This window comes from Rhinolophus hipposideros (genome assembly GCF_964194185.1).
Source record: "Rhinolophus hipposideros genome assembly, chromosome: 24".
NCBI lineage: Eukaryota > Metazoa > Chordata > Mammalia > Chiroptera > Rhinolophidae > Rhinolophus > Rhinolophus hipposideros.
The window spans coordinates 28299712-28312441 of record NC_138070.1 but is presented as its reverse complement, the minus strand read 5'-3'; the positions used below and the strand labels follow the sequence as shown (position 1 = coordinate 28312441).

The 12730-nt window shown below is 35.8% G+C and overlaps 1 protein-coding gene across 9 annotated transcripts in view; it reads left to right on the top strand.

The window, feature by feature from the left end:
• Positions 1 to 12730, top strand: part of ARHGAP32 (Rho GTPase activating protein 32) — a 341577-nt gene that overhangs the window by 292760 nt on the left and 36087 nt on the right. For all 9 annotated transcript variants that reach the window (XM_081037993.1, XM_081037991.1, XM_081037994.1 and 6 more), the window contains one exon: positions 9514 to 9663. In XM_081037993.1, the coding sequence (XP_080894119.1) occupies positions 9514 to 9663 (150 nt within the window). The remainder of the gene's footprint in view (positions 1 to 9513; positions 9664 to 12730) is intronic.

The following is a 12730-nucleotide window of genomic DNA, read 5'->3' as shown; positions in this document are numbered from 1 at the left end:
TCAAATTGAAGTAGCTATAGTTATTTTTAACGCTTTTCTTCCCCCTTTATAATTGTTTAACACCCTGTGCTTTATAAAATTTCAGTTTTCTGCTTCTGTTTGTTTGTCACCTTACCTCAAGTTTTATGTACTTTTGTCTTTTTTGTTTCAGATAGAAGAGCACCTTTCAACTTTTCTGTAATGCGAGTTAGTGTGTTGGTAAATTCCCTCAGCTTTTGTTTGTCTGGGAAAGGCTTTATTTCCCCTTTATATCTAAAGGATAACGTTGCTGGATAGAGTATTCTTGGCTGATGATTTTATCTCTCAATATTTTAAATGTATCGTTCCACTCTCTCCGGCCTGTAGAGTTTTTGCTGAGAAATATGATGTTAGCCTGATGGGGTTTCCTTTACAGGTAACTTTTCCTCCTCAGCTGCCTTGAGAATTCTTTCTTTATCATTGCCTTTTGTCAGTTTTGTGTCCTGGAGGTCTTTTTGTGTTGAGATAATTAGATATCCTGTTAGCTTCTTGTACTTGAATGTCCAGTTCCTACCCCAGGTTTGGGAAGTTCTCATCTATTATTTCTTTGAATAGGCTCTCTGTTCACTTCTCCCTCTCTTCTCCTGTGGGATACCTGTTATCCTTATGTTGCCCTTTCTAATGGAGTCAGATAATTCTCATAGAGTTCTTTCATTTTGAAAAAATCTTTGTTTTCTTTTATCTGAATCATTTCTAGGTTTCTATCTTAAAGCTTGCTAATTCTCTCTTACATCTGGTCTGCCCTGTTTCCAATGCTTTCTAATGCATTCTTCATGTCGTTTTTGAGTTCTTCAACTTCAGAATTTCTGTTTGGTTGTCTTTTAGAGTTTCAGTCTTTTTGATAAATTATTCATTTGGTTCATTAAGTTTGTTCCTGAGCTCATTGAACTGCCTCAGTTTTCTTGTATCTCATTGAGTGTCTTCATGAGTGCTATTTTGAATTTTCTATCATTTAGATCACAATCTTACATGACTTTGAGTTTATTTTCTGGAGAATTGTTGTTTTCTCTTTGAGATACTGTGTTACCTTGGTTATTCATGGTGTTTGATGTGTTGTTCCTCTGCCAGTGCATTTGAAGTAGTGAGCAACTTTCTTATTTAGGTGCCGTTTTGATTTTAACAAATCAGCAGGTTGATAATTAGAGGTCTTTTCCAGTAGATAGTGGGTGCTGTCACATTTTTTGGTTTTCTCCTGCGTACTTGTGCCTCTGGGATCTCTGTGCCCTGCCTCTGTCTGTGTCTTTGTAGAGGTGGGGGAGTGGGAAATGTTGCCATGGTAGTGGGAATCATTGCCCGTGTAACTGGGTACCCCTGCTCTCTCTGGGTCACCTGAGTCTCCCAGCACCCCACCGTGGGGTGTGTGTGTGTGGGGGGGGGGACAGTTGGGAAGGGAGCCAAATTTACAAGTCCCGTATGCTGTTACCTGGTTCCCTATGGCTGCTGGCACCATTGTGGTGTATACAGGAGGCTGGAGACTCATCTTTGCTGCTGCTACCAGGCTTCCCAGTGGAATGAGCACTGCTGTAATGGAGGGAGAGAGCCACAGTTTTGGTTGCGAAGCCTGCTGCTGCCCCTTTTACCCTCTGCTGACTGGGCTGTGGTGCAGGGGTACACCCGACTCTTTCGCCACTACCGTGTGCTGGGGCTGGGCGTTCAGCTCAGGTACCTGGGGAGTTGGGGTTGTGCGTTGCGTCCCTTTCACATTCTGCCTTCCCTAAGTATGCTAATACACCCACCTGCAGATGTACTGCTGGGTAGATCTTTCAGGCTCCTCTGTGCTGAACAGAGGAACTTTGTTGGGTTATAAATGTCCTACTAGTTGTAGATTGAAGGCAAGATAGATACAAAGGGATCCTCTCCTTCTGCCATCGTGCTCCAAATATTTCAGAGTATGCAACAGAGTTAGAATTTGGGAGGTTGTAAGAGGATCTTACATATCATGTAGTCCAGTTGCCTATACTTCTGTTCCCCTTTGTTAGATTTCCACCAAGTGGTCGTCTAATCTGTGTTTGAAAACTTTGAGCAAAAGAAGGATATTCTGTATAGTTGTGAAAATCCGTTGGAAATGCTACACATTACACTCGTGCTTTATTATACCTTAGGTTTAATCAGGACAATCTCAGTTATTAATGCATCCCCCCTTTGCCCTCTCATTGTGTATGCTTGATTCTCTGAATTTATTACAGATCTTAGAACTTGATCCATATAATCAAATAAACCTAATCCTGAGGCCATTATCTGGCATGAATTATCTTTCTTTAATTTCCTGAGAACTTAATTCAAACCCAGACTTCTCTCAAATCAGTCTAGGAGATTTCTGAGACCCAATTTCGAGAACTCTAGGTGAAGTATTATGAGAAAGTAACAATTCTTTGGTTTTGCAGGGAAAATATTATACTTGTGTAATTAAAAACACTCAGTGCCCCACTTCCCCATGTCAGGGTTCACTATGGCTTACTGAACTGTATGTTTTTAGTGTATCCCTATAAACTGGTTATTGGTGTCATAAAGGTTTGCCTTGGAGATATTAAGTTATGTGTCATACTCCTAAAGCTTTTAACTACTAGAAAGACTGGTCTGGTTGAGTTTGTCTCAGGTTTGAAAAAGATTGCAGGTGTAAAATCTATCATGTCTAAATAATATGGAAGAAGTTAACATCGTGGCACATGTTGCATTATAACTCTTAGAATATGGAATTTGAATATAAAATGGTGTGGTTTGCTTTTTCTGAGTATTGTTTCGTGTTTTATTTTTGATGTATTTTATCTGTGGAAATGCCATTGTTATCATTTTTATTTCTCTAATCTAGCATATTTGGTAGACCTTAGCCCTTCCACCCTTACCACTGCATTCCAGTGTTTTTCTGCTAAAATGTTTTTGTAAGCACTTAACTGACTAAAACCAAATTCCCATTCTACGACCCTCAGTGGAAGTCTTTTGATATTATTGACAGTATTTCAGACTGCTATTCCTCAAAAAGTAATTTTACTAGTTTACTAGTTTGTTATAAAAGGCAATAGGAGGGGGACAGTGTGTCTAAAATAAGCTCATTTGAGCCATTTTTTAATCTAAGAAATGAGAAGAAAATATACAGTGAAGACAAAATTAATATGAAGAGACATTTATATTTGGAAGTGTTGTTAGATCTTCAAATTTGAATATAACTAAATTGAATGTTTTTATTAGTTTAAATTTCCAATGCAGTGAAATTTACCTGTCTTAACAGGTAATTGATTGTTAAATTCCAGCTGCCAGAATTTTTGATCACGACTATCTCTATCACAGTGGATTAGAATGCCATTTATAATGACAAAATAACAGCAACACTAAAACTGTACAACACGGTTTTTTAAATCTTTCTTTGAAGACTTAGAAATCATTTAAGACTATGTGTCTTAAGTATGAATATTCGTTATTTCAATGTCTCAGATTGGAATATAGATAGTCAGGAAAGACCACCCCCACCACCTCTCTCATTACAAGTTTAGATTTAAAGTTCCCAATTTATTTAGTAAATTTCGGGGAAAGCTAACAGAGGCAAGTTGGCCACACAGCGAGGAAGCCAGGTTGTACATTTATCAACACAATTTTCCAGAACGCTCAAGTGCCAAATGGGCACACTGAGTTGCTAATGACACTTTCCACTGGGCTTAATGTGTCATATTGGAACCCTTACTTAATTGACTCATATGTCATTATTTAGGAAAAATAAAGTCTTTACCCTAACATGAAAAGATAGCCAAGTTTCCTTGTTCTTGAGCCAAACTTAGCACACCAAAAGCAGAGTCAAAGCTACATAGCTTCTGCAAAGCCCAGTTCTCCACAGGCTGCTTTCTGACTAATGTGATTTTATTGTGTATGAGAGTTTGGTTGGAGGATCATAATTATAAATCAGTTTCCATACAGCTATCATTGAATTGTGAATGTGTATTTTTCTGCTTAGTATGTAATTAATTCCAATCATTAATTCCAGATGATATTGCTAATTGATGTGAAAGGAATAAACATACTTCTTTCTCTACTAGTGAGGTTCCCAGTTCACTGTGACAAACTACTCATGCAGTATTTTAAATGTTTTTGTTCCATTTGTGCTGAAAATTCCCTCCCTCCCTCCCTCCTTCCCTCCTTCCCTTTCTCCCTCCCTCCCTCCTTCCCTCCCTCCCTTCCTCCCTTCCTCCCTTCCTCCCTTCCTCCCTCCCTCCCTCCCTCCCTCCCTCCCTCCCTCCCTCCCTTCCTTCCTTCCTTCCTTCCTTCCTTCCTTCCTTCCTTCCTTCCTTCCAGGAAGTGTTATCATGGACTTAACGGATTTTTATTTATTTGATGTTTCACAATAAGTTACATTCAATCTGTGTGATGTTTGAATCTTAATGATGTCCCATATCTGCCCAAAGGAGTCTGTTCAACTCAGTCCTGTTGGCATAGCTCCTAATGGGTGTGGGTGTTTCCCTTTCTGTCACCACAAAATTGCCCAGTCTCACCTAGTGTTTTACTGTCAATTTGCAAACAGGCATTTCTCTAAGGGATCCTGGTTTATTTTATTAGGGAATGATATTTAGAAACCCAGATCTGAGACCAGAGGTGTTCATTGCAACTGTAATGTCGTTGTTTTTAAGCCTTTTCAGTGGCTAGAACTGAGGGAAAATGTGTGTGTACAGTAATGTGCCACTTAACGCTGGGGATCCATTTTGAGAATTGCATCATTAGGCAGTTTCACCATTGTGCAAACATAATAGAGTGCACTTAACACAAGCCGAGATGGTACAGATTACTATACACCTAGGCTCTATGGTATAACCTATTGCTCCTAGGTTACTGTACAGCATGGTACTGTACTGAATACTGTAGGCAGTTGTAACACAGTGGCATTTGTGTATCTAAGCATATCTACACATAGAACAGTTACAGTAAAAATACCATGTAAAAGATAAATGATCTACCTATATAGGGCACTTACCATGAATGGCCTTCGCAGGACTGGAAGTTGCTCTGGGTAAGTGGTGAGTGAATGGGAAGGCCTAGGGCATTACTGCACTCTACTGTGGACTTCATAAACACTTAGGCTACACTAAATTTATTTTTTAAAAATTCGATAATAAGTTAACCTTAGCTAATTGTAACTTCTTTATAAGCTTTTTAATTTTTTTAACTACAACTTTTTTGTAATACCACTTAGCTTAAAAAAATATTTTCTTATATCTTTATTCTGTAAGCTTTACTCTGCTTTTAAAGTTTTTCATTTTTTACTTTTTAAACTTTTGATAAAACTAAGACACAAATGCACATTAGCTTAGGCCTACACAGGGTCAGAATCGTAAATATCACTGGCTTCCACCTCCACATCTCGTCTCACTGGAAGGTCTCAGGGACATTAACATGTATGGAGCGGTCATCTCCTATGACCGTAAATACCTTCTTCTGGAATACCTCCTGAAGGACCTGCCTGAGGCCCTACTTGACGAGGTGTCACTTTTTTCAGAAATATGACCACGATGGTTTGCTTGGTTGTTTCTTATTTTTATCATAGAATGTACCATGAACATTCCTCTCTATTAATGAAAATCTTTTGGTATTAAGGTCTATGTTTTTAAACTTTTTAAGGAGCTTATTGTGGTTTGCAAAAACTTCCACTAAACTCTTTACAGTGAATTTTCTTGGGGGTTCTTCTTATGGGACCACCCTGGTATATGTGCTTTGTCATTGGCATGATTATCTTTTAATTTTGGGTTCATGTTCACATTTCCAACTCATTGTTAATATTACCGTCCTTTTTTTTTTTCTTTAAAAAAAAAAAGATTTTATTGGGGAAAGGGAACAGGACTTTATTGGGGAACAGTGTGTACCTCCAGGATTTTTTCCAAGTCAAGTTGTTGTCCTTTCAATCATGGTTGTGGGGGGCACAGTTCAGCTCCAGATCCAGTTGCCATTGTCAGTTGCAGGGGGCACAGCCCACCATCCCTTGCGGGAGTCAAACTGGCAACCTGTGGTTGAGAGCCCACTGGCCCATGTGGGAATCGACACAGCAGACTTCAGCATTAGAAGCACAGAGCTCCAACTTCCTGAGCCACTGGGCTAGCCCCCAATATTACCTTCCTTTTTGACTATTATATTCTGGAGATTACTCCATATCAGTAGGTAGAGATACTCCTTAAAAAATAAAAAAAATAAAAAAAGCCAAGCAGTAATCCTCTGTGCAGATGTATTATAGTTTATTCAACCAGTTCCCTATTAATGCACACTTGGGTTTCTAATACACCCTGGGATTATTTTTAAAGTAACCTTTAAAAATGTTTAAACCATTCTTGTGTTCTCGTTGCGTAAAATCCAAGCTCTATATTATGGCCTCCAGCACGTGGCCTTCACATCTCTCTTCAGCCTCAGTGCATACCACCATCTTCCTTGCTCAGGACGCTCACATCTTCCAACTCAGATGTGACTTCATCAGAACTTCCTCGCCACCCTATTCAATGTAGTTTCTGTCTTCTCGTTGCTATTAGTTCACTCTCTCCATTCCCTTACTAGCAGTTGAAAGCAGTCTGAACTTACCTTGTTATCTTAACTTGAGCAGTATCATACAGTGGCTTGGGTTTTGAGCCAGACCACCTGATTTTAAGTCCAGGTTATGTGTCCATGGACATGTAGCACACTGTGGCGGAGTTTCATCAAAATATAGGGATAATAATAGTATTTTCCTTATAGGGGTCAGTGAGAAATGAATGATTGATAAATATAAACAGTTGTGTAGTTGCTGGCACTCACTAAGAATAAAATAAATGCTGGCTATATTAGTATTATTTAACTGTTTATTCATTGTCTTTCTCCCCTCAGTAAGCTCTGTGACAGCAAGAAAGTTGTCTCACCTGTTTCCCACTGTAATATCAGAAGTTGGAACAGTTACTGAGATATAGTAGGCACTTATGTATCTGTTGCTAAATGAATAATAATTAAAACTTAATTCCCATTCCTTTGTAACCTGCTTGGAAATCTGAGACTAAAAGAATGCTTTCTCATATACATAATATGCAGTTGCCAAATTCAACAGATATTTTCATCAAATTCGGCATCTAAATATGAATGCCTACTATTAACATGTATCTTGGAAGTTCTGGCCAATTATTACAACCTAAAACAGAACTCAGAAATTATTCCTATCAGAAAAAGGATAGAATTACTATATTTTTGACACAATTATATATCCATGAAATCCAAAAGGATCAACTAAAGTCCTTCTAAAATTGTTGAGAGTTTAGTAAATGATCAGTTTTGAGCTAACATAAAGAGATTATTTTCAGGGCGGCCAGTTAATTCAGTTGGTTCGAGCGCGGTGCTCTTAACAACAAGCTTGCTGGTTCAATCCCCACATGGGCCACTGAGCTGTGCCCTCCACAACAAGATTGAAACAGCCATTTGACTTGGAGCTGATGGGTCCTGGAAAAACACACTTAAAATTAAAAGTTAAAAAAAAAAAGAAAGATTATTTTCTAGCATACCAGTAATTACCAGTTAAGGCCATACTTGAAGAAAAGCATTGTTTTACAAGAGCAGCAAAAAAAATGTGAAATATCCAGCAGTATCCCAGAGAAATATGTGGAATGTATACTTTCATAAGGAAAATTTAAAAACTTTACTGAGATATAAAAATGAAGAAAAATGAAGACATATCCTGTTTCCAGGTGGAAATATTGAATATTGATTGTAGAAATTAAAATTCTTTCAAATTATATGAATATACAAATATATAAGTGTAATGTTAATACATTAATGATATATGTAAATGCATGTTAAATGATTGTAAGCCAAACTCATTTGTATTTTTTGGTAAATCTTGTCAAAATTATTTTAAAGTTTATGTAGAAAATGTTTGAAAGTGAACATAAATGGTTTGATGGCCACTCTTTACCAACGATTCATAGCACACTATCTCCAAGCAACTAGGGTAGAATAAAAATTATACAAGTCCAATAACTTTTAATATAGTAATACTATGATATGTGTGACATATTACTGAAGTTACCCAACTGTGCTATAAATGTCTCACTAGCAGGTAAGGAAGCACATCGTTTAATTTATTTCTTTACAGCATTTAATTTTATAGCAAGGAACCTCAGACACAAGAGAGGTTGTAGTTTACCCAGTATGTCAGAGATAGCATCAAAATTATACTGATGATTCTAAGTAAATTTTTAATAATTGATATAGAAAAAATAAATTTCCTATTTAATCTGCATCCAGTCTAGGATGACTATTTTGTCCCATTTTGCCTAGGACTTTCCTGGTTTTAGCACTTGAAGTCTCATGTCTCAGGAAACCTCTCAGTTATGGCCAAACCAGTTACAGTTATTCACCCTCGTACAGTTTATTTAAAAAATGCTTATGTCTGTAAATAATGTTTCCTATAAAATGAAATGGATGGCAGACGTCTGATGTGGTCTGGAATAATCCATCTAGTGGTCCATCTAGGCCACAAGTTACTGTCAGCATACAGAATTTCTATAGGAGGCTTCATCAGTTCAGGGGATTTAAGATTTAGGTTCACTCAATCTACATAGTAGGATTCAGTAAGATTTTCAGTAATCATCTGCAAACTGAGTAAGAGGATTGAGGCCATATGCTTAGCCTTCCGTCCAGCAGCTAATCTCTGAGCTTCTGATGATTTGTTGTATGTTGACTTTTAGAATTAATTTTCCTTGCAGGATGCGCTTCTCAGTAAAAGTCATTTTTCTAGAGATTTGTTTGCTTTCAGTTCCTTCGCTGTTGTCTTTCTAATATGTCAATCCATGGAAATATTTTATTATTGTTAATTTACTTATCTCTTGCCTTCATCTACAAAGGATTTAAGGTGATATATTTTATACTCTAGATGAATGTTAATAGAAGATCTAATGCTTTTTTATGTGTGCATGTTTTTAATTTATAACAATGAGTTGGACAAGTGTGTTCTGTATCATAATGGCATTGTCCTCTTTATAAGATGAAAAAGAAGTTGTTTCTTTTTTCCGTTTTACTTTTCACATTACAAATGCCATGAAAATTTCTAACCATGAAGTAAATTATTTAAGAAAATAATTTACTAGATTGGCTAGAAAGGCAAATTAATTGGCCAGAAAGGCAAACCACATTTACAATGTTTCAAGTCTCACTTATTATAAATCTCTACAGCAACATTAGAGTAAGACTCAGGTACCAGTCATAATTCTGTAGCACCCTTCGGCATGCATTGGGAAGATGGCTGATTTAAAAGTCACGGATTACAGTACTTACATTTGCTCACAGTCCCATCAAGTCAGATCACAGACTGGTGAGAAGAAAGTACAAAAATAGGATATTATTTATAAAGGAACTGTTCACTAAACTTCAGTTGAAAATTTCCTGCAGAATATACTTTTAATAGATTACTTTGCAGTCAGCCTGTCAAGATCTCCATATCTTTTCACACTAAGTAAAAATGTAACCTCTTAACCACAACTAAGGTATTTTCTCTGTATTACTATTTTTCAGTGTCTAAAAAGCACGGCAAGCTCATTACGTTCTTACGCACATTCATGAAGTCTCGTCCAACAAAACAGAAGCTGAAGCAGCGGGGGATCTTGAAAGAGAGGGTATTTGGTTGTGACCTGGGGGAGCACCTTCTGAATTCTGGTTTTGAAGGTAAAAATAACATTCATAATCTTATAATTTCAGCTTCTAACTTCTGCACATTGACTTTATATAATAAATAACACAGTAGATTAGGCAAATAACATCTGTTCCATTTACGTTCCGCAGCGTGCATTGAACGTTCTCGCGTACTTATCTTAGTTCTGGAGATAGCTGAGAGTAAAGAGAGGTCTAAGAAAGAACTTTGACATCAGAAATATTTGTGGTCTTTTCAGGAAGAGTAAGACATTCACACAAAGGCTACAATAGCACTGTTAATTTGCATTGTTTTTATATCTGTCAGACAGCTTCCTTAGCCACTTTTCCCTCTCATGTTATTCCAAAATATTTTTAATTTCTCTTTTGAAGAAAACAGTCATAGTTTTGAGATTATAAAGTACCCAGACCAATCTCCCAATGTTTTTAGCTGAAAATTTAGATTTTCTCTATAAATTAAATTCTGACTCAAGAATTCAGAGGTTAGCTGAATGGATGGAGGGGATAGAAAGAAAGGTAAAAAGGGGTTTTCCTTTGATTTCTTAAAATAGTGCTTTCCTCTCCTAGTTCCTTTAGAGGTGCTAGACTATTAAAGAAGTGCCTGGAGTACCTATAATGTTGATAAGTACCAGAAGTAGATGATTTGTGAAGTACTGAATCCTGGCCAGAAATACCCGTTTTACTTTTTAAGACCATTGATGGAAACTAGTTGTAAATACCAATAAATATCAAGTTTAAATTAAGGCCTTAATCAATGCTTAAAGAATACCATTGTACTTATAATATGAATGTAGTGCGAACTATATAGTGTTTGTTTAGAAAAGACACAATATTATTTTAAACAGGTATTATTCCCAAACTAATATCAACTTATTACAGTTACTAAAAACAAACAAAAAACCAGCAACAAACAAAAAACCTGAGGATTATTTTTGTAATTAGTCTAATGCGCATGGAACAAAATGAGAATATCAGGAGTGTTATAGAGGGGGGAAAATCAATGACCGATAGGGAACATCTAGCTTTACCAAATATTAAAACACTATTCAAAACTAGAATGTTACTAGTGTAAAGAATGAGGTATGAATGAAACAGCTTAAAATGTTCAGAAGTGTCATTACTGTAGACAAAAATCCACTATTATAAAGTATGGTTTTAAAACCAGGTCATGAGGAGGAATTACTTATTAAATAAATATTAAGAGAATGAAATAGCAATTTTTGAAAAAAAATTATTACATACATGACACTGAAAAATTCCAAATGTATAAAAGAGTTAACTGTTTTAAACTCATGGAAATGCTAATGTGATATGATTTTGTTTGGAGGTCAAAGAGGAATAATAACTTTCTCATATTAAAACAAAACAAAGGAAGATGTGGTCTCAAATATATAATTTCCATAATGAAAATAACAAATGTAAAGGAAAGGTACCACAGACTGGGGAAATAATTTTTGGGGGGATATGATGAAATGCACCTAATATGGTATATGACAATATCGTTCAGATTTATGAGAAAATAAAGCCCCTGAGTAGAGCAATGGAGAAAAGATACAAACATAATTTTCACAAGGAGATAGTAAACAACATACAGAAAAGTGTTTATGTTCATTTGTAATCATGGAAATGTATCTTTAAGCAATTTTGAGATACCATTTTATATAGATAAACATTACTAACATCACAAAATTGCTCTTCTAAATTATGATAATGTTAACCTTAATTAAATAGACAGCCAGATACTTCTCCAGCAAAATTGGTTCATTTGAGAACAAAAAAGAATTGCAGTTTGGGGCATGTGTCTGATTGAGAACTACGCCCAAGTCCAGAGAAACAAAGGAGAGGAGTGCTTTTTTATGGACTTGGAAGGGTCTTTTCTAAGTCTAGTATCCATTCGAGGAAACTGAAAGTTCCAAGTATAGTGACTTTTCATTGGCTGAGTTATGGCAGTCTCCCATTGGCTGAACTGTTACTGGGAAGGAGGAATCTTTTCTTCCTCCTGCTGAGGTAGTCAAGTGTCACTTCCTGTGATAAAAGATCAGTTCCCGTTAGAGATGCAAGGTATGTTTCTTCTTGTAACGCGCAGTAAGTGACACATACATAAGAGCTCACTATCCTAGCCTCCCAACTTCATTTTAAATGAGATGTTTGTTTATTAATTTTCACAATATCCAGTGCCATTAAAAATAGCAGTGATTTTTACCTGGAGGTAAAAATTGTTGGTTTCAGGTAGCTCTGTAAATTATTACCTTTTTGAAAAACATTATTTCATACTTCATAGCAAGAGACTTTATAGTGTTCTTTTCATGTTGCAATTCTTAGAAATTTAAGGTTACATTTCAATAGAAACAAAGTGTTCATTATAGCATTATGTATGAGAGCAAAATAATTGAATACTCAAATTTTAGGGAAATTGTTCTATATTGTGAGGCTGTTAAAACTAAATTTGAATGAAGTGGAAATTTGAAAAATGTTATATATGTAAACAGTAAATTTACCCTTTTGAAAGTATACATAGTTAGGTGATATGTAACGTGAATACAGTTATGGTGGAGTGTTACATATAGAGAATATCTTTGTGCTTGTTTTCTTAGTTTTTTTTGCATTTTTAATTAAAAAGGAAAAGAACACTAGAAGAGTTTAGAAATGAATTTAATAATCTTGGAAGAGAAAACTCTCTGCTAATGGCTGACCCAGAGGAGAGTCTATTCAAGTATTTAGAAAAACAAAAAATATTAACTCATGACGTTAGAGTATAACTGTAATTTGATAAACTTTAAAAGGCAGAAACCTTGAAGACTGAGGCCAGATCATTCTAGTTAGTACATTAAAATAACTTACTGTTTGATGGGCATAGTGAAAAATAAATAGATATTCATATGAAAGATAGTCATTTGAATACGCAAATGAACATTAACAGGAAAAGGGAAACCATTGACGTTTATTATAAACTAAAATTGTAATTAGGAAATAAAATGGTTTTTAATATTAAATTGATTTATTAGTTTGTATAGATTTAATAAATGTGTGAGGAATTAAACTTTTTTTGATTTTTGAGACTTCGTATATACTGTATATAGTG